Genomic DNA, 27415 nt, shown 5'->3' with positions numbered 1-27415 from the left:
CTGCTGGACAAAGAAAATTAAGATGGCTACTACAAGTCACCTGATCACAGGGGTTGGCCCTCTGGGACATATCCCCACAAGTTTCAAGGGCAAAATAATTATTTTCTCAGTTTCTGGAATTTCACATTTCATTGTAAAGCCCCTTGCAATCAACAGAGGGAGAGGGGGTACAGACAAACTGGCTCCCCGACCCTGAGCTATCACAAAGGAGGAGAATCGAACCTCGAGAAGCCAATCCCATGTCATCTCTCTCCTAAAGAGGAACAATGGATCTTGGCCAGGAGCCAAATTAATTAATTGTGAAGCTGCAATTAGCCCTTAATAGGCCATGTCACAAGCCTCTGGCCTTATGGGCAGTTTAATATTATATCTCTGGTCTTCACAGCTAGATTGCTTCTTAACATCAACTGAACAGGACTGCAGCAGCCAGGTTGGGTGAGCAATCTGAACTCCACAAAGCCTGCTTGATTCCCTGATCAAGGCCTTTCGAGTGGTCAAAACACAAAAAAGACCATCGTGCAGCAGCATTGTTCATTTAAAGGATTTTTGTATTGCTTAACCAGCCAGAAACATATGGGGCGACATATTGGCATGAATAGAAGATTGGCTAGCTAACAGGAAACAGAGAGTAGGCATAAATGGGTCTTTTTCTGACTGTCAGGATGTAACAAGCAGTGTGACACAGGGGCTGGGGTCTCAACTGTTTACAATTTATATAAATGACTTGGATGAAGGGACCGAAGGTGGGGTTGCTAAATTTTCTGATGACACAAGGATAGATAGGAAAGTAAATTGTGAAGAAGACATAAAGAGGTTACAGAAGAACATAGATAGGTTAGGTGAGAGGGAAAAGATCTGGCAAATGGAGTATAATGTGGGAAAATATGAAATTCTTAGTTTTAGCAGGAAGAATAAAAAAGAAGCTTATTATGTAAATGGTGAGAGATTGTAGAGTTCTGAGATTCAGAGGGACCTGGTTATCCTAGTGCATGAATCGCAAAAGGCTAGTATGCAGGTACAGCAGGTAATTAGGAAAGCTATTGTAAGGAATCTTATCGTTTATTGTGAGGGGAATTGATTACAGAAGTAGGGCGATTATGCTTCAGTTATACAGGGCATTGGTGAGACCACATCTGGAGTTTTGTGTACAGTACTGGTCTCCTTATTTAAGAAAGGATGGAAATGCGTTGGAAGCAGTTCAAAGATGAGTAAAAGGTGACTTGATTGAAACATCCTGAGGGGTCTTGGCAGGGTGGAGGTGGAGAGATGTTTCCCCCTATAGGAGAATCTAGAACTAGGGGTCACTGTTTAAAAATAAGGGGTCACTCATTTAAGACGGAGAATTTTTTTTCTCTCAGAGGGTCGTGAGTCTTTGGAACTCTCTTTCTCAAAAGGCGGTGGAAGCAGAGTCTTTGAATATTTTTAAGGCAGAGCTAGATAGATTCTTGATAAACAGGGGGCATGAAAAGTTATCAGGGTTAGGCAGGAATGTGGGGTTGAGGTCACAATCAGATCAGCCATGATCTTATTGAATGGTGGAGCAGGCTCGAGGGGCCCAGTGGCCTACTCCTGCTCCTAATTTGTATGTTCATAGAAACACAGCGGTATGGAACCCCACCTCTGGACTCTGACTTTTGACCCTGGGACTCACAAGAACTAATATTCATTTTTCTGTGGTCTTTAAACTGTAAAGCTCCTTTTCTCTTTCCCCCTTTTACTGTGTGAATGTGCAGAGTGGGAAGTGGCAAACATTCCTTTTTTTGGGGTTTTGAATGTTTAAATAAACTAACCTTCTGAGTTAACCCTACTTCGATTTTGCTGTGGATTATTAGTACAATTAGATCACAAAACACAAGGGATTGGGAACACACATCACCACTTATTATTTTCAATAATTCAAAGGACCTTCTGCTTATGGACAGGTGGTAAGAGGAAGTCAGTTTGGTTGAACTGTCCCTCTCCTGTCCGTAACAAAACATATTAACAGACTAGTGCACAGAGGGAGTTAAACCCATTGATACTCATTAGAGAGTAAAATTGTTACTCAATTCTGCTTTTCCAATGATTGTTTGAAAAAAAATCATCTCAAACTTGTCCTTTACATCATGCCATAGCAGCACATGCACATGTTTAAAAATATTCCCTTGTAAAGCCTTGAGTCTTGCCTTTAGTAAGTTCTATTTTCTTCAATTTGGACCCAGTTGATAAATGGATAAAATAAAATCGCCCAAAACAGTCACTTTATTATTCCTACTTGTATTTCCGCTCTGTCTGCAGATCTTCTTTTCCTTTACCTTCCCCACAATTTGAAGGTCTGTAATACACCCATGGCCAATGGAATAAACTCTTTTTACGTTTGAGTTCCAACCATTTTGAGTGCCTTTACCTTTCCTTTTCTGCATCAACCCTCTATTCAGTATGTATTCCCCTTTTTCCCATTAATGCCGCTCTGCCGCCTTTCTGACCTTATCTATTCCTCTTAAATATAACCGAAAATGTTCATTTTCCAATGTTCTCCTGTTTGTGGCCAGGTTTCTGTTAATGCTGTTAACACTAGATCTTTATGGAAAATAATTTCTTCCGGTTCCCTCAGTTTATTGGCTTCATTCTGTTCGTTTTCCTGTGAGTTTTGTTTTTGTCTAAGCTCTTCGCTATCTTCACTTCCGTGCCTCCCCTGTTTATAACTGGTCCATTTGATTTAAGCCCCAAGAGGCTATTAGGATTGTGCAAATTTGTTGTCACTCTCATGTTATAAGTTGTTTTATATTTTCTCTTTACCTTTTCTTTGGATTACCCAAATGTCCCACACTGTAACCTAGCCATCAGCAGAGCAAATAACCGGCTCCAGACCTCCACCAATTTAATTCTCAAGAAAGAAAGACTTGCATTTTTGTTGTGCCTTTCATGACCCCAGAATGTCCCAAAGCACTTCATCACCAATGATGTACATTTAAAATGTAGTTACTGTTGTGAGCAGTGAGTTGCTGTATTTCCTTCTGCTCTTTCCACCCACCATCTGTTGTTTAGGTGATGGGTTTTTTGTTGGACCTCAGTCTTCGTTTATCTGTGGACCCGCTTTATTGCCCTCAAGCTTTGGTGGTGCTTCCAGTCCACGAAAGCCTTGTGCTTGTGATTTAATAGCTCCTGGATCTCCTGATTGTTCTCATCAAACCAGTCTTGATGTTTCCTGATGGAGAGACCACGAGCATCCTTTCACATGCTGATTATGTGGATCTAAGGGCAGACCAGGTACTAAGGACATTCTGTAGTTGCTTTTCATTGAGCATTGCCAGCTTGCGTGTGAGGTGCTGTCTGAGTAGGTCTTTCTTCGCAGAGTCCTTGAGTCCATCAACATTGATTTTCCTGTGCAGCAGTTCTTTTTTTGGGCCGGACTGATGGAGATAGTAGCCCAGGTTAAGCGATGGTCTGTCCAGCAGTGGTCAGCTCCTGTCATGGTACGGGTGATACAAACACCCTTGCCGTCCCTCGCTCAGACAATGACGTAGTCATGCAGGTGCCAATGTTTGGAGCGAGGGCGTCGCCATGATGTCTTGTATTTGTCTCTCTGATGAAGAAGGGTGTTCATTCTGATCAGACCATGTTCTAGGCATTTTGTCAGAAGGAGAACTCCATTGGTGTTAGCTTTCCCTACACCTTCCTTGCCAATCACACCTTTCCAAAAGTTTGTGCCCCTCCCAACTCTGGCATTGAAATCACTGAGGAGAATCAGCTTGTCTCCCTTTGGGACACTGGACAAAAGTGATCAAGGCTGGAGTAGAATTCCTCTTCGGCCTCATCTGTTGCTTCTAGGGTTGGGGCATATGCGCTGATGACTGTGGTGTAATGTTTCCGGGCTAGGGTGAGCCGAAGGGACATGAGACATTTGTTTATCCCATAAGAGGGCTCACTAAGACAGTCAACTAGTTTGTCTTTTATGGTGAGGCCAATCCCGGGGAGTCACCATTCTTCTTCTGATTTATCTTTCCAGAAGAAGGTGCATCCACTTCCTTGCCCCTTAAGTTGGCCTTCTCCTGCCCACCGTGTCTCACTCAGACCAGCGATCTTGTAGCGCTGGAATTCCTGGGACACAATAGCAGTGCGACATTCTGGTCTCTCGCTGCTGGGGTTGTCCATGCGTGGATTCTTTTAACATGGGGTGGCCGTTGCACAGCAGCTACCACATACACACACACACACACACACTGTTGCCCCAGCCCCCTCTATCCCGGGGGCCTGCAGTCCAGCTAGCTTGTGGGTCGAGTTCGAGGGGAAGAGAATCTGAGTCTGAACCAGCCCTACTGTGGCGTCATTCCCGCATGGGCCTCAGGATGGTAGCAACTCACTCACTCATTCAACACTCAACCATCACTCGCACACTCAACACTCACTCACGCACTCAACCCTCATCCACTAACCCTTTGATGCATCCTGGCATTCCTATTTGCTAGTGGAATGTTGAGTCAGGCCCCGACTTCTCCGCAGATTTACCCCGCGTCTTCCCCACTTGCTCTGGCTCTCCCACATTTCTCCCCCATAATCTCCGCAGCTCTCCCCATACTTCTGGCTCTCCGTGCTTCTCCCAGCACTAGCTTCCCGCTCTCACCACTCTACTCCGCTTCCCCTGGCTCTGCCTACTCCCATTGGCATGCGCTGGAAAGATGGTAGGTCTACAGACAAATGATGGCCGAGGTCCAACAAAAAACCCATGACCTAAGGGACTGATGGTGGGTGGAAAGAGTGCAGGAAATACAGCAACTCTCTGGCAGCCACAACATGCATAGTTTCTTCAGTGCAGTCAAGACCATTTACAGCCCAAGCACCCAAGGACCTATCGAACTGAGAGCTAAGAATGGAGTGACGCTCATCAAGGACAGAGAGGCAGTCAGCATGTATTGGAAGGAGCACTTCAAGGATCTCCTCAATCAAGACTCAGTCCTTAACCTGAGTGCCTCAATCACATCCCACAGCAATGCTACCCCACCACCACCTCAGCACAATCTCAGCCTGACAGCTAGGAACCAACAAGGCCACCAGCGCTGACGGAATCCCATCGAAATACTAAAATACGGTGCAGAAGTACTCAACATGAATACATGCCCTCATCTCCCTCATCTGGAAGGAGGAGAGCATGCCAGGGAATCTATAAGACGCTGTATTTGTGACCATCTTCAAAAAAGGAGGTAAGACTGACTACAATAACTATGGAGGGGTATCTCTCCTGTCCACCACAGGGAAGGTCATTGCAAGAGTCCCCAATCGCCTTCTCCCCATGGCTGAAGAGCTCCTATGCGGATTCCGTCCATTGAGAGGCACAATGGGCATGACCTTCACAGCAAGATAAGTCCAAGAGGAATGCAGAGAGCAGCAGCAACCTCTATTCATGGCCGCCTTTGACCTCAGAAAGGCCTTTGGCTCTATCAATCGGGACGGAACTTGGAGCATCCTCTTCAAATTTTGCTGCCTAAAGAAATCTGTCACCATTGTGCCTGCTGCACGATGACATGCAAGCCATGATCCTTACCAACGGATCTGCCACAGACTCAATACGAGTGCAAATTGGAATCAAACAGGGTTGCATCATTGCAGAAATGCTCTTTTCCATCTTCCTCACTGCAACACTCCATCCCATCTCCATGAGACTCCACACCGGAGCGGAGCTACTCTTCAAGACAAGCGGGAAACTACTCAAACCTACGAAGCCTCCATTCCAGAACCAGGATCACCCAACCTCTGTTATCATACAACAGTACGCTGACAATGCTTATGTATGCGCACACTCAGAAGTTGAACTCCAAATTATTAACACATTCATGGAGGCATATGAAAAAATGGGCCTTAGGCTAGACATTGGGAAGACAAAGGTCCTTTACCAGCCTGCTCCCGCTGCACACACTGCCCCCAAACATCAAGATCCACAGTGAACCACTGGACAATGTTGATCATTTCTCATAACTTGGGAGCCTCCTCTCAGCAAGGGCAGACATCGACGATGAAACTCAACATCGCTTCCAGTAAGCCGTCTAAGGAAAAGAATGTTTGTTGACAAATACCCCAAACCAGGCAAAAAGCTCACCGTCTACAGGGCTGCAGTGCTACCTGACCTCCTGTGTGCATCAGAAACATGGACAATGTACAGCAGATACCTTAAATTCCTGGAGAAATATCACCAGTGATGCCTCAGCAAAATCCTGCAACTTCAAAGGCAGAACAGGCGTTCCAATATCAGTGTCCTCTCTCAGGCCAACATCCCCAGTACTGAGACACTGGTTATGGTTAATCAGCTACATTGGGTGGGCCACATCATCCATATGCCTGACACAAGACTCCCAAAACAAGCTCTCTACTCCAAGCTTCATCACAGCAAGCGGTTACCCGGAGGGCAAAGGAAACGTTTCAGGGATGTCCAAAAGCCTCCCTGAAAAAAATGCACAATCCCCACCAATTTGTGGGAATCTCTTGCTTGAGATCATCCAAAGTGGAGGAGAAGCATCTGTGAAGACGCCAATCATTTCGAACGTCTCCAACAGGCCCAGGTGGCGGCCAAGCACAAACAGAAAGACCGTACCAAAATCCAAGTATCCCACCCACCCACCTCGTCAAACACTACCTGCCCCACCTGTGGCAGTGTGTGCTGATCCAGCTTTGGACATTTTAGTCACCTCAGGACCCACAACCCCCGAGTGGAAGAAAGTATCCTCGGTCCAGAGTGACTACTTAAGAAGAAGTAAGGCTGTTGTGATGTAGAAACATATTTGCACTCACTAAAGTCCCACAGAAAGCAATCTGATAAATAATCAGGTAATTTACTTTTTAGCTGTTGGTTGAGGGATAAAATATTGACCAGGATACTGGGGAGAACTCACCTGTTCTTCAAAATAGTGCCATGGGTTCCTTAAAATTCCACCTGAGATGGGTGATGGGGCCTCGGGATGTCCCAAGATGGCAGCTGGGGGTACACAAGAACTTCACTAGTATTTCTTCCTTCCCAATGGAAAGATGGAATAGCTCATCTCTTCTTCCTTCTGTTGGGATATTTCAGATCACAGGCAAAGAAGGTCCTTCGAACCATTTGATGTCACCCTTCCAGAATATCAGCTCCCCATCATCCCCTTGTAGTATCTAATTTTTCTGAAGGAAGTCCAGGTCTCTATCCAATTTTACTGTTCAGGATTTTTTAAAAATTCATTCGCGGGATGTGGGCTTCGCTGGCTAGGCCAGAATTTATTGCCCATCCCTAATTGCCCTTGAGAAGGTGGTGGTGAGCTGCCTTCTTGAACCGCTGCAGTCCATATGGAGTAGGTACAGTGAAGGAACGGTGATATATTTCCACGTCAGGATGGTGAGTGGCTTGGAGGGGAACTTCCAGGTGGAGGTGTTCCCATGTGTCTGCTGCCTTTGTCCTTCTAGATGGTAGCAGTCATGAGTTTGGAAGGCGCTGTCAAAGGAGTCTTGATGAATTCCTGCAATGCTCCTTATAGATGGTACACATGGTTGACACTGTGCGTCGGTAGTGGAGGGAGTGAATGTTTGTGGATGGGGTGCCAATCAAGTGGGTTGCTTTGCCCTGGATGGCATCAAACTTCTTGAGTGTTGTTGGAGCTGCACTCATCCAGGCAAATGGAGAGTATTCCATTACACTCCTGACTTGTGCCTTGTTGATGATGAACAGGCTTTGGGGAGTCAGGAGGTGAGTTACTTGCCACAGGATTCCTAGTCTCTGTAGCAAGACCTAGACAATATTCAGCTTGGCTGACAAGTGGCAAATATCATTTGCACCACAGAAGGGCCAGGCAATGACCATCTCCAACAAGACAGAACCTAACCATCGCCCTTTACATTCAATGGCATTACCATCTCTGATATTTGTAGGCACAGGATTTCTATGGCTAGACCAGTTCAGTTTCTGGTCAATGGTAACCCCCAGGATGATGATCGTGGGAGGTTTAGCAATGGTAATACTATTGAATGTCAAGAGACGATGGTTAGATTCTCACTTTTTGGAAATGGTCATTGTCTGGCACTTGTGTGGCGCAATTGTTACTTGCCACTTGTCAGCCCAAGCCTGGGTATTGTCCAGGTCTTGCTACATTTGTACATGGACTGCTTCAATATCTGAAGAGTCGTGAATGGTGCTGAACATTGTGCAATCATCAGCGAACATCTCCACTTCTGGCCTTATGATGGAAGGAAGGTCATTGATGAAGCAGCTGAAGATGATTGGGCCTCAGACACTACCCTGAGGAACTCCTGCAGTGAGGTCCTGGAGCTGAGATGATTGACCTCCAACAACCACAACCATCTTCCTTTGTGCTAGGTATGACCCCAACTAGCAGAGACTTTTCCCCCTGATTCCCATTGACTCCAGTTTTGCTAAGACTCCTTATGCCACACTCGCTCAAAAGCTGCCTTTAAGTCAAAGGCAGCCACTCTCACCTCACTTATGGAGTTCAGCTCTATTGTCCATGTTTGAACCAAGGCTGTAATGAGCTCAGGAGCTGAGTGGCCCTAACGGAACCCAAATTGAGCCTCAGTTAGCAGGTTATTGCTAAACAAGTGCCACTTGATAGCACTGTTGATGGCCCCTTCCATCACTTTACTGATTGTGAGTAGACTGATGTGCGGTAATTGGCCAGGTTGGATTTGTCCTGCTTTTTGTATACAGGATATATCTGGGCAATTTTCCAAATTGCCAGGTATATGCCAGTGTTGTAGCTGTACTGGAACAGCTTGGTTAGGGGCACAGCAAGTTCTGGAGCACAAGTCTTCAGTACTATTGCCGGAATATTGTCAGGGCCCATAGCCTTTGCAGTATCCAGTGCCTCCAACCATTTCTTGATATCACATTGAGTGAATCAAAATGGATGAAGACTGGCACCTGTGATGCTAGGGACCTCCGGAGGAGGCCGAGATGGATCATCCACTCGGCACTTCTGGCTGAAGATTGTTGCAAATGCTTCAACCTTTTCTTTTGCACTGATGTGCTGGGCTCCCCCATCATTGACAATGGTGATATTTGTGCAGCCTCCTCCACCAGTGAGTTGTTTAATTGTCCCCCTCCATTCATGACTGGATGTGACAGGACTGCAGAGCTTAGGTCTGATCCATTGGTTGTGGAATCGCTTAATTCTGTCTATCGCTTGCTGCCTATGTTTGGTGCGCAAGTATTCCTGTGTTGTAGCTTCACCAGGTTGCCACCTCATTTTTAGGCATGCCTAGTGCTGCTCCTGGCATGTCTTCCTGCTCTCTTCATTGAACCAGAGTTGATCCTCTGGCTTGGTGGTAATGGTAGAGCGGGGTATATGCCAGGCCATGAGGTTACAGGTTGTGTTTGAGTACAATTCTGCTGCTGATGATGGCCCACAGCACCTCATGGTTGCCCAGTCTTGAATTGCTGAACCTGTTTGAAATAGCATGGTGGTGGTAACACAACATGATGGAGGTTATCCTCAGTGTGAAGATGGGACTTCATCTCCACAAGGACTGTGCGGTGCTCACTCCTACCGACACTGTCATAGACAGATGCATCTGCGGCAGGCAGGTTGGTGAGGATGAGGTCAAATATGTTTTTCCCTCTTGCTGGTTCCCTCACCATCTGCCACAGACCCAGTCTAGCAGCTACGTCCTTTAAGGACTCGGCCAGCTCGGTCAGCAGTGGTGCTACCGAGCCACTCTTGGTGATGGACATTGAAGTCCCGCACCCAGAGTACATTCTGCACCCTTGCCACCCACAGTGCTTTCTCCAAGTGGTGTTTAACATGGAGGAGTACTGATTCACCAGCTGAGGGGGCGGGGGTTGGGGTGCAGCAGTATATGGTAATCAACAGGAGGTTTCCTTGCCCATGTTTGACCTGATGCCATGAACCTCATGTGGTCCAGACTCGATGTTGAGGACTCCCAAAGCAACTCCCTTCCGACTGTATACCATGTGCTGCCACCTGCAGGTGAGACAGGACACATCCACGGATGGTGATGGTGGTGTCAAGGACATTGTAAGGTATGATTCCATGACTGTCAGGCTGTTGCTTGACTAGTCTGTGAGACAGGTCTCCCAATTTTGGCACAAGCCCCCAGATGTTAGTAAGGAGGTCGACAGGGCCATTGTCGTTTCTTGTGGTCGGTGCCATCATTTGATACAGCGGAGTGGCTTGCTAGGCCATTACAGAGGGCAGTTAAGAATTGGGTCTGGACCAGGTAAGGATGGCAGATTTCCTTCTCTAAAGGACATTAGTGAATCAGATGGGTTTTTACAACGGTCATCATTAAACTTATTCCAGATTTTTATTGGATTCAAATTTCACCATTTGCTGTGGTGGGATTCAAACCCAGATCCCCAGAGCAATACCCTGGGTCTCTGATTCCTAGTCCAGTGACAATGCCACCTCCTCCCATTGGCATGAACTCTTATTGCAAAGCTGTTTTGAATTTGACTATTACTTGACCTCTTGAAGTGCAAATGGGCTCATAACTAACAGCATTTAATGTACAGTTACAGCATTTAATGTACAGTTACAGCATTTAATGTACAGTTACAAGGTACCTGTAACTTCTAAAACCACATCATTGTTAAAGAAACCTTTTGTGAGGAAGTGACCTATTAACTGGCTTTCCTGAAACAGGTATACAAACCACATGCTTCCTCATATAGGACTCTTCTCACTCAAAAGATGGAGAGGGGTGGGAGGGAGAAGTTGAATGAAATTCCTACCCTTTAAGCGAAAATGTTAACATGAGCAAAATAAAAATCAGGGCTCCCTGTCAACCTTTTCAGTACGTTTACCGATCAGAGAAATTTCAATCCCTGGTGACAAAAGAAAAGAATTAAACCTGATGCAAATGTAATGAGGAAAAGATGTCTCTCAAAAATTGACCCCGGTGATGGTTAAAAGGAAATATTATAATAATATCACCAAAAACATGGAGAGTTGATGTTGGGTGCCAGGATGTAGAAATATATCAAAACAGGGAGCCAAGCCTGGGTGGAAAAGCTAGAGGTCCAGCACCAGACAGTGGGAGAGGATTGTGGATGGAGTTTAAAATGGTATTTTCCATGAATCTTCGCTTTGTATCAATGTATATCAAAATTGGCATTATGAAGCACAATTACTGCACAAAGAACAGCTTCCATAAACTCAATTCAATCTGCTTTACGTTTACTTCATGCCTGTCCTGGATTTGATTTCTTGGTGTGACATTTCTTAAACTGCGCTGAAATGACATTCAGGTTTACAGTGGAACCTAATTATCCCTCTCGTGATTATCTGCAAACAATATTCATTGAAGTCAGGGTAATTTTGCATAAATCAGCTAAACTGCAATTGAATGTTTTTAATTGAACTTTTAGCGATCCTTGGTTATTGATTCAGCAGGGTAAACACAGCCTACACTCCTAATTCAAAGTTGACCAATTAAGAAAAATATTGAATTATTCACAGAAAGCTACAGCACAAAAGTAGGCCTGCCTGTGCTGCCCCTTTGAAAGACCAGTCATGTTTAATCCCACAGCCCCGCTTTTTGTCTGCAGCCCTTTAAGTTACTCATCCTCAAGTGCTTGCAGAACACCCTCCTAAAGTTATTTATGGTATCAGCTTCCATCACCTTTTCAAATAGAACATGCCCGTCGTGGCAACTCTCTTGAGTGAAAATTTTCCCCTCGTTAATTCAATTATCCTTTTGCACAAAAACAACTTTGGGATTATCATAAGTAGATTGTAACCTATAGCATCAGCTTTGGTTGTGATAACCCTCGTGTCTCTGCATCAGGAGATTATGGCCGGAATTTTCCAGCTCCTCATGCTGGCCGGATCTTCCTGTCCTGCTGATGTGAACTGATATTTCAATGGTTCACCGGCTCCGCCACTGGGAAACCTGCCGTGGGGGCGGACTGGAAAATTCCAGCCTATGGGTTTAACCTCCATTCTAGGAATTGGGTGCATGATTTAGACTTGACATTTCAGTGCGGTATTGAGGGGGTGCTACATCGTTGAAAGTTCTGTCTTTTGAATGAGGTGTTAAGTCACGGGCCCGACTCCTTTCTCAGGTGGATGTGAAAGTACTGGCAGCGCTATTTGATAAAGTCCCATCAAGAAAACCCAACCAGGATTGGTTAAAATACGGGTAAAACAGATAGGAATTCTCTTGGTCTCTCAACCAACAGCGTTAAAGATAAATTATGTGGAGTGAAATAGAGTTAATGTTAGGAGTCCAATATGACTCTTCTTCGGAAGAAGAGCGATATTGGACCCAAAACATTAACTCGGTTTCTCTCTCCACAGATGCTGCCAGACCTGCTCAGTTTTTCCAGCACTTTCTGTTTTTATTTCAGATTTCCAGCATCCGCAGTATTTTGCTTTTATTAAAATAAATTAACTGGCCACTCATCTCATTTGTGTCTATGGGACTTTGCAGGGCACAAATCACCTGCCACATTCGCCCACAGAACAATAGGGACCACACTTCAAAAGTAATTAATTAGCTGTGAAATGCTTTGGGATGTCCTAAGAATGTGAGCGGCACTATATAAATGCAAATGCTTTCTTTCCATAATTTGGAAGTGTGATATCTGCTAGAAATTAGTATCCATGCAACTCTATACTTAGCTTTTGATGACGAGACCTGCAGGAATAGGACTTCAGATCAAAGCTGGAGCTGACAGGCTTGTTATCTGAAATATTTCGCTTTGAAGGCGGAAGAACAAACGGAGAAATTTTCATCTTCAGTAACCTCCAGTACAGAGCTTCACACGCTGAGAGCGCGCATAGAGGGCACAGTGTGCCCTTTCCTTGAAGAAAGACAACTAAAAGCTAAGCAAACCTGTTCAAAACACAACTGTTGAACTTTCAAAGTACAAATCAGCTTTCAGTCAGGTTTCAGCTTTCAGTTAAGCACTTAACAGCCTTCCGGACTTCACATTGAGTTCAACAACTTCAGACCACGAACTCTCTCCTCTGTCTTCCCCTCAATTTTAATCCCAATGACTTATCTCTTTTTTAACCCCTTTTTCTACCCTTTTTCCCCAACCACCGTCCCTCGCCCCACTCCCCTCACCCTCACCACCCCCTCCACAAAAGGGCCATCTGTCACTCGTTCCATGTTGTTCTTTCACAGAGTGCTTACCCTTGTTCTGCTATTCACACATTCTGCTTTCTTACCTTTATGCCATTAACAGCACATTCTTCAGTACTTAACCACTACCATTAACACTCCCTTTGCCGTGTGTCCATGACATCTTTGTCAATCCCTCTTTAGCCCCCACCTATCACTGACCTTCTCTCCTGCTTCACCTGCTCCACCCCCTCAAACGGTATTAATTCCATCACATTTCTACTTCTCTTTAGCTCTGAAGAAGGGTCATAAGGACTCGAACCGTTAACTCTGTTTGTCTCTCCACAGATGCTGTCAGACCTGCTGGGTTTTTCCAGCATTTTCTGTTTTGTTTCAGCTTTCAGTCAAATTTGATAAAAGACTTATGTTTGTGCCAGTTTGATTCCCGGGTCCAGATTTATTCTCATCTTCGTGACAGGAAAGAGGCAGTAATTCCTTTCTTTTATGTCTTGCAGGAAACATATTCTGCAGATAATTATGTGAAGCATATTGAGGAGGCACTGGATATGCTGCACAAACAGGTAAACATTGGGATGAGATTTGACCAAAGATCTTTGCTACTCTAAAGGAGCCACATATGTGAGGAAATGGACTGAATTAACCCTGTCTCTGATATTTCCCCCTCTGCACACCTAAAGGCAGAGTGGAAATCATAGCATATACCCTGCCAATTTATTTGCATAGGATGCCAATGTGCCAAAGCGTTGTGCCACTGGTTAACCTTTACCTGAAAGGCAAACATAGGGCCATAACTCCCTCGGAGTGGCAATCAGCGTCAGATTGCCACTCCATGCCTACTTATCTATACCGAGTTTCTTCCATGCCTGTCTTGTCCGACCTTCCAACTCAGGCCAGGGTGAGATCCAGGCAGCGCAGCTGTCTCTGAAGTCCAGCGGCAAGGTCCAGCACAGTCGAATTGAAGCAGAACACGCCCCCTTTTCAAAATCTTGGAACTCCCTCCCTAACAGTACTGGGGTGTACCTACACCACATGGACTGCAGCAGCTCAAGAAGGCAGATCACCGCCAACTTGTCAAGGGCAGCAAGGGATGGGCAATACATGCTGGCCCAGCCAGCGAAGTCCATGAATGAATTTTTTAAAAAGCAGCTATGTTTAAAGGTCCCATTGAAATTGACAGGCCAGGGAGAAGTTAAGTGCCTAAGGTAAATGGAAAGGATTTGAGGGATTGGGGTGTTCGGAGGTTGGGTGGGGATTGGGGGAGGGGGTGGTGTGGGGGGGAGTCGGATATTGGGAGGGGCTGGGGGTGTTGGGCATTGGGAGGGTTGGAATCAGCCGGACATTCGAGGGGTTGGGGGGCTGGGGGGGGCGGGGGGGTTGGGTATCGGGAGGGGATGGGGTGTCGGACATTAGGGTGCTAGGGGGTTGGAATTTTGGAGGTGTGTGAGTCGAGAGAGAGAGAGAGTGGTCGGGTCGGGGGGTAGGAATCAGGCCCCGGGTGTCGGGTGAGGAATCCCGTGCGGGTGGGGGGAATCCCATGGGGGTTCTGCGGGTGGAGAAATACCGTCGGCGGGTGGTTAGTCAGGGGTGGGGGAGTCCCCTGGGGAGTCAGGGCTGTGGGGCAGTCCCAAGGGCGGATTAGTCTGAGTCTTCACATAATTCCCCAGAAGTTAGAAGAAGTTTTAATTCTTCTAACTTTTTCTGGGTAACTATTGGTATAGCTGACGGAACCAACTGAAGTTTGCAATTTGAGTTGCATTTTCAGATGGTTCCCAGAGGAATTGTGCATCTGGGCAATTGCCGTGCAAACCCTTACCTGGAAACTTCCCAGAGGGACTCCCCAGTGCATCTTTGGGGTACCCCCCATATCCGATGCTGGGGAGCTCAGATGTTAATGTTGTCTTGCAACTGATAGTTCAAGGACCTAATTATACTGTTTGACAATCTCGTCCAAACGATAACATGGCCCCTTAAAATCTGTTGAACTCCACATGCCCCTTTTGTTATGAAACATTTACTCCCATCCCACCACCACTATCCCCCCACCCCACCCCCCGTCCTGCCTCACCCCATAGTTAAATACAATCTAAACAATGTGAGACATTTTTTAAACAGGGTGCCTCGGACTTCTGTCCATGTGCCGAGAAGGGCCTGAGCAGGCGGCCTGGGATATTGCGTGCAGCTCCTGATCCATGCTAATGTCCAATGTGTTGATGGATTGTTTCTGCCTGATTCTCAGCACTGTACAGAGATATTACTGACTCTGCAAGATTTCAGTCCTGACACCAGCAGCCATTTCAAATGGCAGTGAAAAATGCTTTTGATAATATCTCCCAAGTGTTGCAGGCTGCGGTCTATCTCAAGTAAAATGTAGAAAAACCATCTTAAAGACACATTTTGTCAGTTAGTATTAATCTACGTGAGGTATTACATTCTGCATGCATATCAGATCTCCTCGAACAAAAGCAGGCAGGGATTTGACTGTCCCTGCATTCCATTTGATCTTGTTTTATACCAGAGATGTTATTTTTCCCTTTTTAAATCCTGATTGATCATTCGCAGGTCCTGGCAGGAATGGACATTGTTTATTCTCTGTAAACATATTTTTGTTTTACAATTTCTTCTTGCAGCACATACTTTTTTCCCCAAAAATATGCTTTATAGAATTTGTAAAAGTGCATTACGATACAATGACATGTGGGAGTACACAATGCAACACAAATCAATTTGGTTCAATTATGTGCATTCCAGGGTGCCTCACTGCTTTTACAACAACTACTACTTTCTATATAGCACCTTTAACATAATTAAACAATTCAAGGTTATTTCACTGGAGCATTATAAAACAAAAGAGGATACTGACCCACTTTAGGGTCTGTTAGGGCAGATGTCTAAAAGCTTTGTCAAAGAGGTAGGTGTTAGGAGTGCTTTAAAGGAGAAAAGTGGTGTAGAGAGATGGAGAGGAGGTGTAGGGAGGGAATTCCACAGCTTAAGGCCCAAGCAGCTGAAGACATGGCAAGTAATGGTAGTGCCGTTAAAATCAGCTGATGCGCAAGAGGCCAGAATTGGAAGAGCACAGATATCTCATAGGGTTGTGGGGCTGGAAATTAGAGAGATAGGGAGGGGGGAAGCCATGAGAGATTTGAAAACAAGGAAGAGAATTTTAAAATCAAGGTGTTGTTTATCTGGGAAGCAATGACCTTGTCTGTCACTCTGCTTTTATATTCTGTTTAAGCATTTTCTGATATGTGTACATCCGAAGGGATCTAGCAGCCTCTGCTGTTTATCACTGATTTACAATAAGCAGGAAGACCATGAAGTCACTGTGCTGAAGTCTGGCATGGCGAGTTAGCCCATTGCGGTCACCTCTAAGACCTACTGACCAGACTGACCACTGGCTACATGACTTCCAGGAAACACCACATAATAGATTATATTACAGCAACCTGCTCCTCCAATGGTGGGAGCCTGCACTAAATACAACAATGAAATTAACGCTCGGTGATGACGGTCATGACCTGAGGTCATGTGGCAATCTAATTTTTAGGGTAAAAAGCAACTGCAATCGGTTCACTGTAAGAAGCTCCGTGATTTTTAAAACACTTCATTTGTCCTCTGAGCTTCTTCTCCTTTAAATATTCATTCAACCAGGTGCCGAGAGCTTTTATTAACATGGTACAAATACTTGAGATGAGTGGCCTTCGAAGGATAAAAAAGAATACAATCGGTTGTGCATTGCTTCAGAAGTAAGTGGCAATTTACTTTAACCTGAATAGGGTACTGTTTAAGCACTGCTACAAGAATAAGGCATTGAGTAGTTATGGTAACGACTCAAACAGCCCACATGATAACCAGCAAGAATGCAGGAATTCATCAGGCAACCAATCAGCTTTCCAATAGCATTGACTTTGAAGACAATTGCAATTAAATAAATCTATGGGCATGTATTTTTTTAAGACCACAAACCATTTTGCTTTTTAGGTATGCACCAAATTTAAATTAAAACAGGATGGTGTTGGTTGATTACATTAGTACTATTGAGGTTTGTTGTCAGTTGAGACAATGTTACAGCTTGGAGCCGTACAGCTGATCATTCATATTGCTGCGCAGGAATGACATTGAAGACAGAGGCAGAACAGTAACAATGAAAGTTGGAGAGTGCGAGAGAGGCAAAGGTGAAGGGCAAGTTAGAAAGAGATGAAAAAGCGCAATATAAAGTGAGAAATGGAAAGGAGATAAGATTAGATAAGATAAGATAAGAAATAAGGGCAGGAGTAGACCATATGGCCCATCAAACTTGCTCCGCCATTCAATACAATCATGGCTGATCTTTGGCTTCAACTCCTCTTTCCCTCCTGCTCTCCATATTCCTTAATTCCCTGAGACATCAAAAATATATCTATCTCAGTGTTATTTAATGATGGCGCATCCATGGCCCTCTGGGGTAGAGAACACCAAAGATTCACAAACTCTTTGAATGAAGAAATTTCTCCTCATTCAGTCTTAAATGACCCTTATGCTGAGACTGCGTCCCCGGAGTTCTAGATTCCCCAGGCTGGGAAAAAGAATCTCTCTGTATCTATCCTGTCAAGTCTCTTCATAATCTTGAATGTTTCAATGAGATCACATCTCATTCTTCTAAACTCCAGACAGTAGAGGCCAAATTTACTCAGCCTCTCATCATGGACAACAGTCTAATCCCAGGAAAAAATCTAATGAATCTTCACTGTACTACCTCCAATGCAAGTATATCCTTCCTTAAATCCTTAAAACCATACAGAGTATTCCAAGTGTGGTATCAACAAAGCTTTTACAATTGTAGTAAGATTTCTTTATTCTTGTACTGCAACTCCTTGCAAAAAAAGCCAACATGCCATTTGCCTTCCCAATTGCTTGCTGAACCTGCATGCTAACTTTCTGTGCTCGTTGTATGAGTCTTTCTGAATATCAACACTTACCAGTTCATGCCTTTCAAAAAATGTTCTGCTTTTCTATTCTTCCTATCAAAATAAATAACCTCACACTTCCCTACATTATACTCCATCTGTCACCTTGTTGCCAATCACTTAACCTGTCTCTGTCTCTTTGCAGCTTCTTTGTGTCCTCCTCACAGCTTGTATTCCCACCTAACTTTGCATTGTCAGCGAATTTAGATACATTACTCTCTGTCTAAGTCATTAATTTGGATTGCAGAAATGAGGGAGACAAGTCAGGAGAAAGTAGGAAGCATAAGTAGCAGAGACAGGAAAGAATGGACCAGCAGACTGAGACAAATTGGGAGAAGCATGTTACAAAATAGCATGAGAAGAAAGACAGTGAAAGTGATGGAGAACATCAGGCATGAGTGAAACAAGATAGGAGAGGTTTACAATGAAGAGGAAAGCAAAAATTGAGCGAAACTATCTTGCTGTGTTCAGAAGAGCTGAGCAATTGTTAGATTCTATACTTGATAATATCCTTTCACTGACCCTTCACATTTCCTGCTCTCTGCAACATTGTCAGTTTCCACGGCTGCTCAGTGAGGTTACTATATTCGGAGCACATTTCCAGGTTGGCCATTGGATAACCCAACATCAACAGTCACATCTCTTAATTGTGATTGGACATCATTCCATGCAGCAAGTTGGAGATTCATGATCAATAGAAATGTTAGGAATCATGTCCTGAGTTATCAGAGCCAGATGTACAATTTTGATATGTATTGCTCCTCCCAATAGATAAAGTTTGAAAACTTGCCTCAATCCTCCTCCAACACTGGTTGAGCTCTTTTCAGGAAACATTGATATTTGTTTTTGTGTCATCATTTTACACAGAAACATGTGTCCCTGCTTTTTAAAACTGAGAGAAACCTCTCCTGAGTTGGCTGAGATTATGAGAATTAACAAAGACTACCAGGTATGTGCACAATGTTGTTAATGTTTAAACGAATAGAATGAGCTCCTCTTTATTTAATCATTGTTTTAATCACTTAGCAGGTTCGCAAGGTGAATATTAATACATTTGTTACTACCTAATTCCTTGCTCTTTGATTTGATCTGATTTTTGAAGTGTAAATTCTTTCATATTGCCATTAATTTAGAATTTTATCACAAGCCCCCATTTCATGCGTCTCTTTGCCAGTTTTAGAATTTCCAAACTGCGCACTGCTCCTTGACCACAAGAGGCACAAACCGTTGTTCCCAAGTATCTGCTCATGTAAGCTGGAAACACATCACTCCCTGCTTCTGGTCAGTGAACAGTGGTTGTAATAGAGCATCACAGAGACAGTTGGGGAAAAATAATTTACTTACGTTTTAAAATTAAAAAGAGAGATTAGATTGATTCAACTATGATCCTTGCACCTCTGGAGACTGATGAGGTGATATGTGGATTGAGTTTGAAACGGCTTCATCTAGTCCTTTCAATCATTTTATTAGAGTGTTCCTTTGCTAAATAAAGTAAACTGCCATTTGTTTTCTTTATTCAGACCAAATTGACTGCATTGATCTACAGTGGAAAATATGACACACATGAGGAGTTCACCGTTGTGTTACAACCCTATTTGTCCAACACAATTGTTCCATTAAACAGTGTAAGTTTAATTTTGTTGGTTACATTTTTGACACCCAGGCCTGGAGGTATGAATTTTGACTATTGCCATATATCTCTCAGCCACTCTTGGTGCAGGTTTTACATTATGGCCAACTTCACACGTTTACTCTTCAAAAGCACTCCATTGCCTGTAAAGCACTTTGGGGCATCCCGAGGTCATGCCAGGCTCTATTGAAATGCAAGTATTTCCCTTCTTTTGTTGCATGGCCAACTGCATTGCTCCATCCCAACCCAATATACTAGGAACTGGAACAATCCCAGGAGTTCATTGTTAATGGTAATAATTATTTAGTATCATATGTTTCTTCACACTGCAAGAGAGTTGGTGCAAATTTGGATGTGGAAGAGAACAGCTTTTTTCAGTCATTTCCCCCACTACTGCCTGCATGCAGCAAATTGATAGATGTACATTTCTCAACAGTTTTCTAATAGCTCGGTCCAAGGTTGCTTGATACTGTTCAGGATGGGGCCCCAAAATGTCTAGGGTCCTTTCTAGGGCACACTCATTGCAAATCCTGCTGCTGTCAGCTGGCAGGGCCAGAACTTAGGCTAGGACACAGATGCCCCTGATCCTGTCCTTGCAGTCAATTACTGCTCAGTATGAGGCAAAACGAAAGAACAGGTCGGCGGCTGGGGCTCCAAATGCCCTCATTCAGCAGGGGTATGATCACGGTGTTGCTGGGGAAGGAAAAGAAAAGGTACTGGCATGGATCTTTTGTAAGCTACTATCCAATTGCTTTTTAAAAGGACACCTGAACTCTACTTCACACATGAACTATGTCCAAAAGTAAGCCTGTATATTCTTTGATGTCTGACATTCTGATACTAGCAAGATAATATACAATGCTACAATCACGCTACCTATATCCCAATCAATAAGTCTCTTGCCACCAGCAATTGTTTCTGCCACTTGTGACCTAATGTTAGTGAGCTTGATGGTTGTTTGTGGGGTTGGAAAAAAATCACAAAAGCCCCTGTAAGTTATCATCTATTTATACGTGGTTTAGATACACTACAGTATTTCAGTTCAGTAAACCAGTTACTTCATCATTTATTAGTCTGCCCTTCTCTTTTTCCAGACCGGCCAGCCGGACCTGAGCTTCTTTACAGTCGATTGTTTCCATTTAAGAGAACGAGGACAAGCGGAGATGGCCATTGGCTTGTGGAACAACATGGTATTTCTTCCTCCTTAACTGTAACTTTCTGGCACGTTGTTAACAGAGAATCTTGTTACAGCCTGTCACTCCAAAGGCTGTGAATTAGATTTCATACCAGTGATCCCTGATTCAGCAACTCAAAGATGACCATCCAAATTTCACCACTCTTGGTCAGCTACTGATCACCAAGATCACGCCAATGGCAATTGAGGCCCAGCGTTTTCCCCAGAAGCGCATGCGAAAACAGTTTCTGTTTCCATCCTTTTAGGGAAGTGGATAATAGCGTTTACAGGTCAAAATGTGGCACATGGTAAAAATGGCTGCCCCAGCACCTCAAAGCTCATTGGCAAGAGGGATAGAATTGAAAAGCAGAGAAGTTATATTAAACTGCATTGAACATTAGTTAGACCGCATTGGAGTACAGTGCACTGTCCTTGCCTCCATATTATAAAAACGATATTGAGGCATTGAAGAAGGTGCAAAAATAATTTACTGGAATGATACCAGAACTGAGAGATTACACCATTTGGGAAAGATTGAGCGGGCTGCGGTTCTTTTCTCAAGAAAAGAGAAAATGGAGATGTGGCCTGACAGAGATCTTTAAGACTATGGAAATGTTTGATAGGATACATGTAGAGAAGATGTTTCCACTTGTGGGTGAACTAGGGGTCATAAACATACAATAGTGACTAATGTACAAAATGTACAGGAATTCAGGAGAAACTTCTTAACCTAGAGTGGTTCAAACGTGGAACTCATTACCACAGGAAGTAGCTGAAGCAAGTAGAATAGACGCATAAGCACATGAGGGAGAAGGGAATAGGATTTTTTATGAGATTAGATGATGAAGGGCTGAAGAAATAAAGAGCAGCATGGGCCAGTTGGGTTGAACGGCCTGTTTCTGTGCTGCAAATACTTTGTATCTTTGTAATTTTGATATTTCTGTTCAGGCATAGCATGGCCAATGAAAAAAATCATATTTTATGTGGCAGAAGCTTTTTTCCATCAGTTACACTGGTGTTCTGTCTACTGCAGTAAATCTGTCAATTGCACCTTACTGAGAGAGTTATCTAGCTCTGTTGTAAGTGTATCTTGAACAATTTAGTAATTTAAGTGCCCTTGGGCAGTGCCATTATTGTCATTATTGCTGTTGTATGCTGATTTTCATCAAAGGCTTTTGTATCCATGTGGCATTTAATGCGCAATGCAGACACAACACAGCAGTCGGGTTTCACTTGCTCAGGCAGCACCTGCTTAACCCATTTGTGAAACATTCATTTTGTGCTATTTTAACCTGTATTTTTAAAAGATTTAACAACTCCCTTATTATCTCACGTAAAAAGATTAAGCAGAGCAACTTAAGTCCCTTAATATTTGAACTGAATGTTGCTTCCTAACTTTAGATTACAAATAGTTACATTTGAGTACGCAGCACAGGAACAGGCCACCGGTCTAACTGGCCTATGCCGACCCTTAGGCTCCACATGAGCTTCTTCCCACTCATGATAGCATGTCTTTTTGTGAAATTCGTCACTCACATGGAGGGTTTTGAGTTGATGAGAGTCTGAATTTGGATTACCAAGTAATGGATTCCAGACTGCTGATTCAGAATTACTTAGAAAATTGTACAGATTTCAGCATAGAAGGAGGTCAGTGTCCACTGAGCCTGCCCTGATGCTTGCCCCACATTGTCTAGTCTAATCTAGTCTAATCCCATTTCACTGTCCCCTTTAATTTTTTCCGACTTCTTCATGTGCTTAACTAACTCCCTCTTAACTGCTGTAATTTCAAAAGCCGCTGTTGGCAATACATTAAAAATGCCAATAAAGCTGTTCTTTAAAATTATTATTCTTTCAAGGGATGTGAATGTCACTGGCAAGTCCAGCGCTTGTTACCCATCCCTAATTGCCCTTGGACTGAGTGGCTTGCTAGTCCATTTCAGAGGGCAGTTAAGAGTCAACCACATTGCCGTGGGTCTGGAGTCAGTCACATGTAGGCCAGACCAGGTAAGGACGGCAGATTTCCTTCCCTAAAGGGCATGAGTGAACCCGATGGGTTTTTACGACAATTGATGACAGTTTCAAGGTCACCATGACGGAAACTAACTCTATATCCCAGATTTATTAATTGAATTTAAATTCCACCAGCTGCTGTGGTGGGGTTTGAAGCTATGGCTGGGATTTTCCGGCCCTGCCCGTGGCTGGGACTTTCCGGTGTCACCGAAAGCCATTGGACTTTTGGTTGGCTCTCCAATTTTCCATTCGCGCCCACGGTGGGTCCCATAAGATCCCAACCCATGTCTCCAGAGCATTAGCCTGGGCCTCTGGATTGCCAGTTCAGTGACAGTACCACTACTCCACCGTCTCCCCTGAATAATGAAACCATTTGTGTGTACCTTTCCTGCTTTGAGCACTAATGCTAAGTTCGCTTGTTATCAATTCACTGGTCATAAATATTGGGGGCAATTTTAAAACAAAAATAAAAATACCTGGAAAAACTTTGCAGGTCTGACAGCATCTGTGGAGAGGAACTCAGTTAACATTTCGAGTCGATATGACTCTTCAACAGAGCTAAGGAAAAGTAGAAAAGAGGTGAAATATAAACTGGTTTAAGGGGGGGGGGTGGGACAGGTAGAGCTGGATAGAGGGCCAGTGATAGGTGGAGATAGCCAAAAGATGTCATAGACAAAAGAACGAAGAGGTGTTGCCGGTGGTGATATTATCTAAGGAATGTGCTAATAGTTGACATTAAGGGTAAAAAGCAGGACGAGCAAGGTACAGGTAGCCCTAGTGGGGGGTGGGGTGGGAAGAAGGGATCGAAATAGGCTAAAAGGTAGAGATAAAACAATGGATGGAAATACATTTAAAAATAATGGAAATAAGTGGGAAAAGAAAAATCTATATAAATTATTGGAAAAAAGGGGATCGGAAAGGGGATGGGGATGGAGGAGAGAGTTCATGATCTAAAATTGTTGAACTCAATATTCATTCCGGAAGGCTGTAAAGTGCTTAGTCAGAACATGAGGTGCTGTTCCTCCAGTTTGCGTTGAGCTTCACTGGAATATTGCAGCAGGCCAAGGATGGACATGTGGGCATGAGAGCAGGGTGGAGTGTTGAAATGGCAAGCGACAGGGAGGTCTGGGTCATGCTTGCGGACAGACCGAAGGTGTTCCGCAAAGCGGTCACCCAGTCTGCGTTTGGTCTCTCCAACGTAGAGGAAACCGCACTGGGACCAGCGAAAGCAGTAGACTAAATTGAGGGAAGTGCAAGTGAAACGCTGCTTCACTTGAAAGGAGTGTTTGGGCCCTTGGACGGTGAGGAGAGGGGAAGTAAAGGGGCAGGTGTTGCACCTTCTGCGGTTGTATGGGAAGGTGCCGTGGGAGGGAGCTGAGATGCATGGGGTGATGGAGGAGTGGACCAGGGTGTCCCAGAGGGAACAATCCCTGCGGAATGCTGCCGGGGAGGGTGAAGGGAAAATGTGTTTGGTGGTGGCATCATGCTGGAAATGGCGGAGGATGATCCTTTGAATGCGGAGGCTGGTGGGGTTATAAGTGAGGACAAGGGGGACCCTATCATGTTTCTGGGAGGGAGAGGAAGGTGTGAGGGCGGATGCGCAGGAGATGGGCCGGACACGGTTGAGGGCCCTGTCAATCACTGTGGATGGCAATTTTAAGCTATTGGCATGCTGAGGCAATTGGGTGCAATGCTAGTTTTATACCAGGGGTTCTCAAACTGTGGGCTGCAACCCCACTGGGTGAGAAACTGAGGTCGTGAGCTCCCTCCTCCGTGGCAACAGTGGTGACCATGGAGCGAAGACTCAGTTGGGACAGTCTGAGATTACCTGCGAGGCCCCTTGACATGAACACGGGATTTTTTTTTCTTGCCTTAGTCCAGCGGGCACGGCCTAATGAAATCAGCTCTGAGGCCCGCTCACTGCCTCCATCAGAGCCTGCAAAACGGTAGGCGAAGAAAACACTGCTGCCTAGTTCTTCAACAGTCCACTCTCACAACTCACCCCCCGCCCTGCTCAAACAGCTCTATCCTCCTGCCCCCCTCCTCAGTTCTCACAGCTCTCCTCCCAATCTCACAACTCTAACCCCCTGCTCTCACAGCTCTATCTTTCACGCTGTATGTGATTCAGGGCCAGCCAGTGTGAATTGCGCGCTGCAGCGCTCACCGCTGCCTGTGTGGAGGGAGGGAACAGGGTGAGCACTGAAGTTCGCGCATGTGGGCAGTAAAAGCTCCATGAAGGAGCTGAAGCTTTTAAAACGTAAAAAATAAAGAATTTTAAGATGTTAACAACATGTCCCCTCGCGTGACTCTGTCACATGAACAGGGACGTGTTACAAATCAGTTTGAAAATTCTTTTTTTTTTAATCACTGGTCGAAACCTCATCCCGCCCGTGGACGAGGTTTTGCAAAAAAGTCCAAAGGCCCCCTGGCCTTTTCGCCTGCCCGCCAACCATAAGGTTGGATGGGCAGTAAAAAATTTCATTTAATTAGAACTTTACTGGCCTTCATAGGCCTGTTAATTGTCAGCGGGCGTGCTGCCACCTCCTGCGCTCGCCCGCCAGCCGGAACATCACGTGCGTGCGCAATGACATCAGGACGCACGCCTGACATCATCACGTGTCATTTTATGCTTGTTTGGGTCGGGCGCGCACCTGCCCGATGAGCACAATATCCTGCCCTATGATTCCGGCCTCTTGAGCATTCCCGACTTTAATCACTCCACCTTTGGCAGCCGTGCCAGCAGCTGCCTCAGCCCTACTCTGGAATTCCCACTCCACACTTCTAAATCTCTCTTTCCTCCTTTAATGTGCTCCTTAAGACATATGGCTGTGGGTACTGGGAAAATTGGAGCTTTCGAGACTTAGATCGGTAGATTTTTGTTAAACAGGGTTATCAAAGGACATGGAGCAGAGGCAGGTAAATAATACAGATCAGGCATGATCTGATTGAGTGGCAAAACAGGGGCTGAATGGCCAACTTCTGTTCCTGTGATCCTAGATAGTTCCAGTACTGTCGCTTCACTGCTCTGGCCTGCAGTTCCAGTCAAGCGTGTGTGCCTGTTTGCTTCATAGAAGCAATGGCTACATTATGTTAATCTTGCTGTGGTTCAGATTCTAAGACACTAGTCTACATGGTGATGGTGGTGGTGGTGGTAGGGGAAAGTGGTGAACCAGGGTGGGGTGCTAGCAGAGACAACTATTTCCCCCTGCCCATCCTCTATCACAGTACCTGACTATTTACTGACTGGGGTTACGATTTTAATTTACCTTCCTTGAGTTCAGGGGTCTGCAATTTTGTTCATCTGAACAGCCTTTTTAAAAAAAAAAATTGCCTAAAATAAAAGTCATTGGGAGCTGCAAGACAAAAATCCGGCATTTCTGTATTAATTGAAAAAAGTTAAAATTTAAACAAACCTAACTCTAAATATCACAATTTTTGACATTTTGTTCCACTATAATTTTGTCAGTAAAGTCATCTTTAAAACAAACTTTAACTTAAAATGTGTAGAATTAAGATAATATTTTGGCTTTTGATTCTCATGAAGAAAAAATAGCTTCTAATGCAGGTTCAGAATAATTTATCGTCTGAACCACATTAGAAACAATACTGGTCATGACCTTAAAGCCTGTTCCTCAAACCAAAGACATTATCCATAACCGTGGTATACCACTCAAACAGGTTATTTAGAGCATGATGATTTTCATTTAAATTATCATTTGAAACTGTAAAGTGCAGCATAATGATCAGCCTTTTCCCCCTGCAATATAAAGATGGCTCTTACTTTTCTTGATTTAATTTTTTTCACATTGTGTCTCCTGCCAATGCAAGATGACCTCCGTTACCTGTCAAGTGCACACGCGCAGAATTTAATGGCATCATTTGCAGGAGACACAGTGCCCGTTAGATCTTATTTAGATCCTGAAGCCATTCACCCAGTTCCTGGGGTGGACAGTTGGGGCTTGACCTCCCCGCAGTTCCCTGGGATCAGGGTGGGGAGGAAGGGGAGGCTTCTGATCCACCTGGTGATGGCCACAATTCTGTTTGCAGCTCCAGGGCTTGTTCCCCGTGACAGATCTGGATTAAGGGGAAGAGACTCCGGAGCGGGAGATTCAGGAACTGCGGGGAGGCTGCAGTTTCAAGCAATATAAAGAGATTGTTTCCTTTCAGTAAGAGGTGTTAACTTGATGCTGCTGGTGCCGTAATATTTGCAATTCCAGGGCCAGTGATGGCCACGCATGTGCCCTGCTGCACATTGCCCCCTCGGAAGGTGTTCCTGCTTGTAAAAGGATCAAGAACGAGAGGGCACAGATCTAAAGCGATTTGCAAAAGAAGCAAATGTGAAGTGAGAAAAAACTTTTTCACATAACGAGTGGTCCGGGTCTGGAATGCACTGCCTGGAAGTGTGGTGGAGGCAGGTTCAATAGAGGCATTCAAGAGGGCATTAGATGATTATTTGAATAGAAACAATGTGCAGGGGTACAGGGAAAAGGCAGGGCAATGGCACTAGGTCATAATGCTCATTGGAGAGCTGGTGCAGCCATGATGGGCCGAATGGCCTCCTACTGTGCCGTTAAAATTCTGTGATTCTATAAAGAT

General features: G+C 44.6%; 1 protein-coding gene across 1 annotated transcript in view; it reads left to right on the top strand.

The window, feature by feature from the left end:
- Window positions 1–27415, top strand: part of plb1 (phospholipase B1) — a 71561-nt gene that overhangs the window by 41173 nt on the left and 2973 nt on the right. The window contains exons 17-21 of the mRNA XM_078542869.1: window positions 13557–13622; window positions 16711–16805; window positions 18873–18954; window positions 19526–19630; window positions 20730–20825. Of these exons, the coding sequence (XP_078398995.1) occupies window positions 13557–13622; window positions 16711–16805; window positions 18873–18954; window positions 19526–19630; window positions 20730–20825 (444 nt within the window). The remainder of the gene's footprint in view (window positions 1–13556; window positions 13623–16710; window positions 16806–18872; window positions 18955–19525; window positions 19631–20729; window positions 20826–27415) is intronic.

Source organism: Cetorhinus maximus, chromosome 5 (assembly GCF_964194155.1).
Source record: "Cetorhinus maximus chromosome 5, sCetMax3.hap1.1, whole genome shotgun sequence".
Taxonomy (NCBI): domain Eukaryota; kingdom Metazoa; phylum Chordata; class Chondrichthyes; order Lamniformes; family Cetorhinidae; genus Cetorhinus; species Cetorhinus maximus.
The sequence above is the reverse complement of the archived record's forward strand: the minus strand, read 5'-3'. Positions and strand labels throughout refer to the sequence as shown.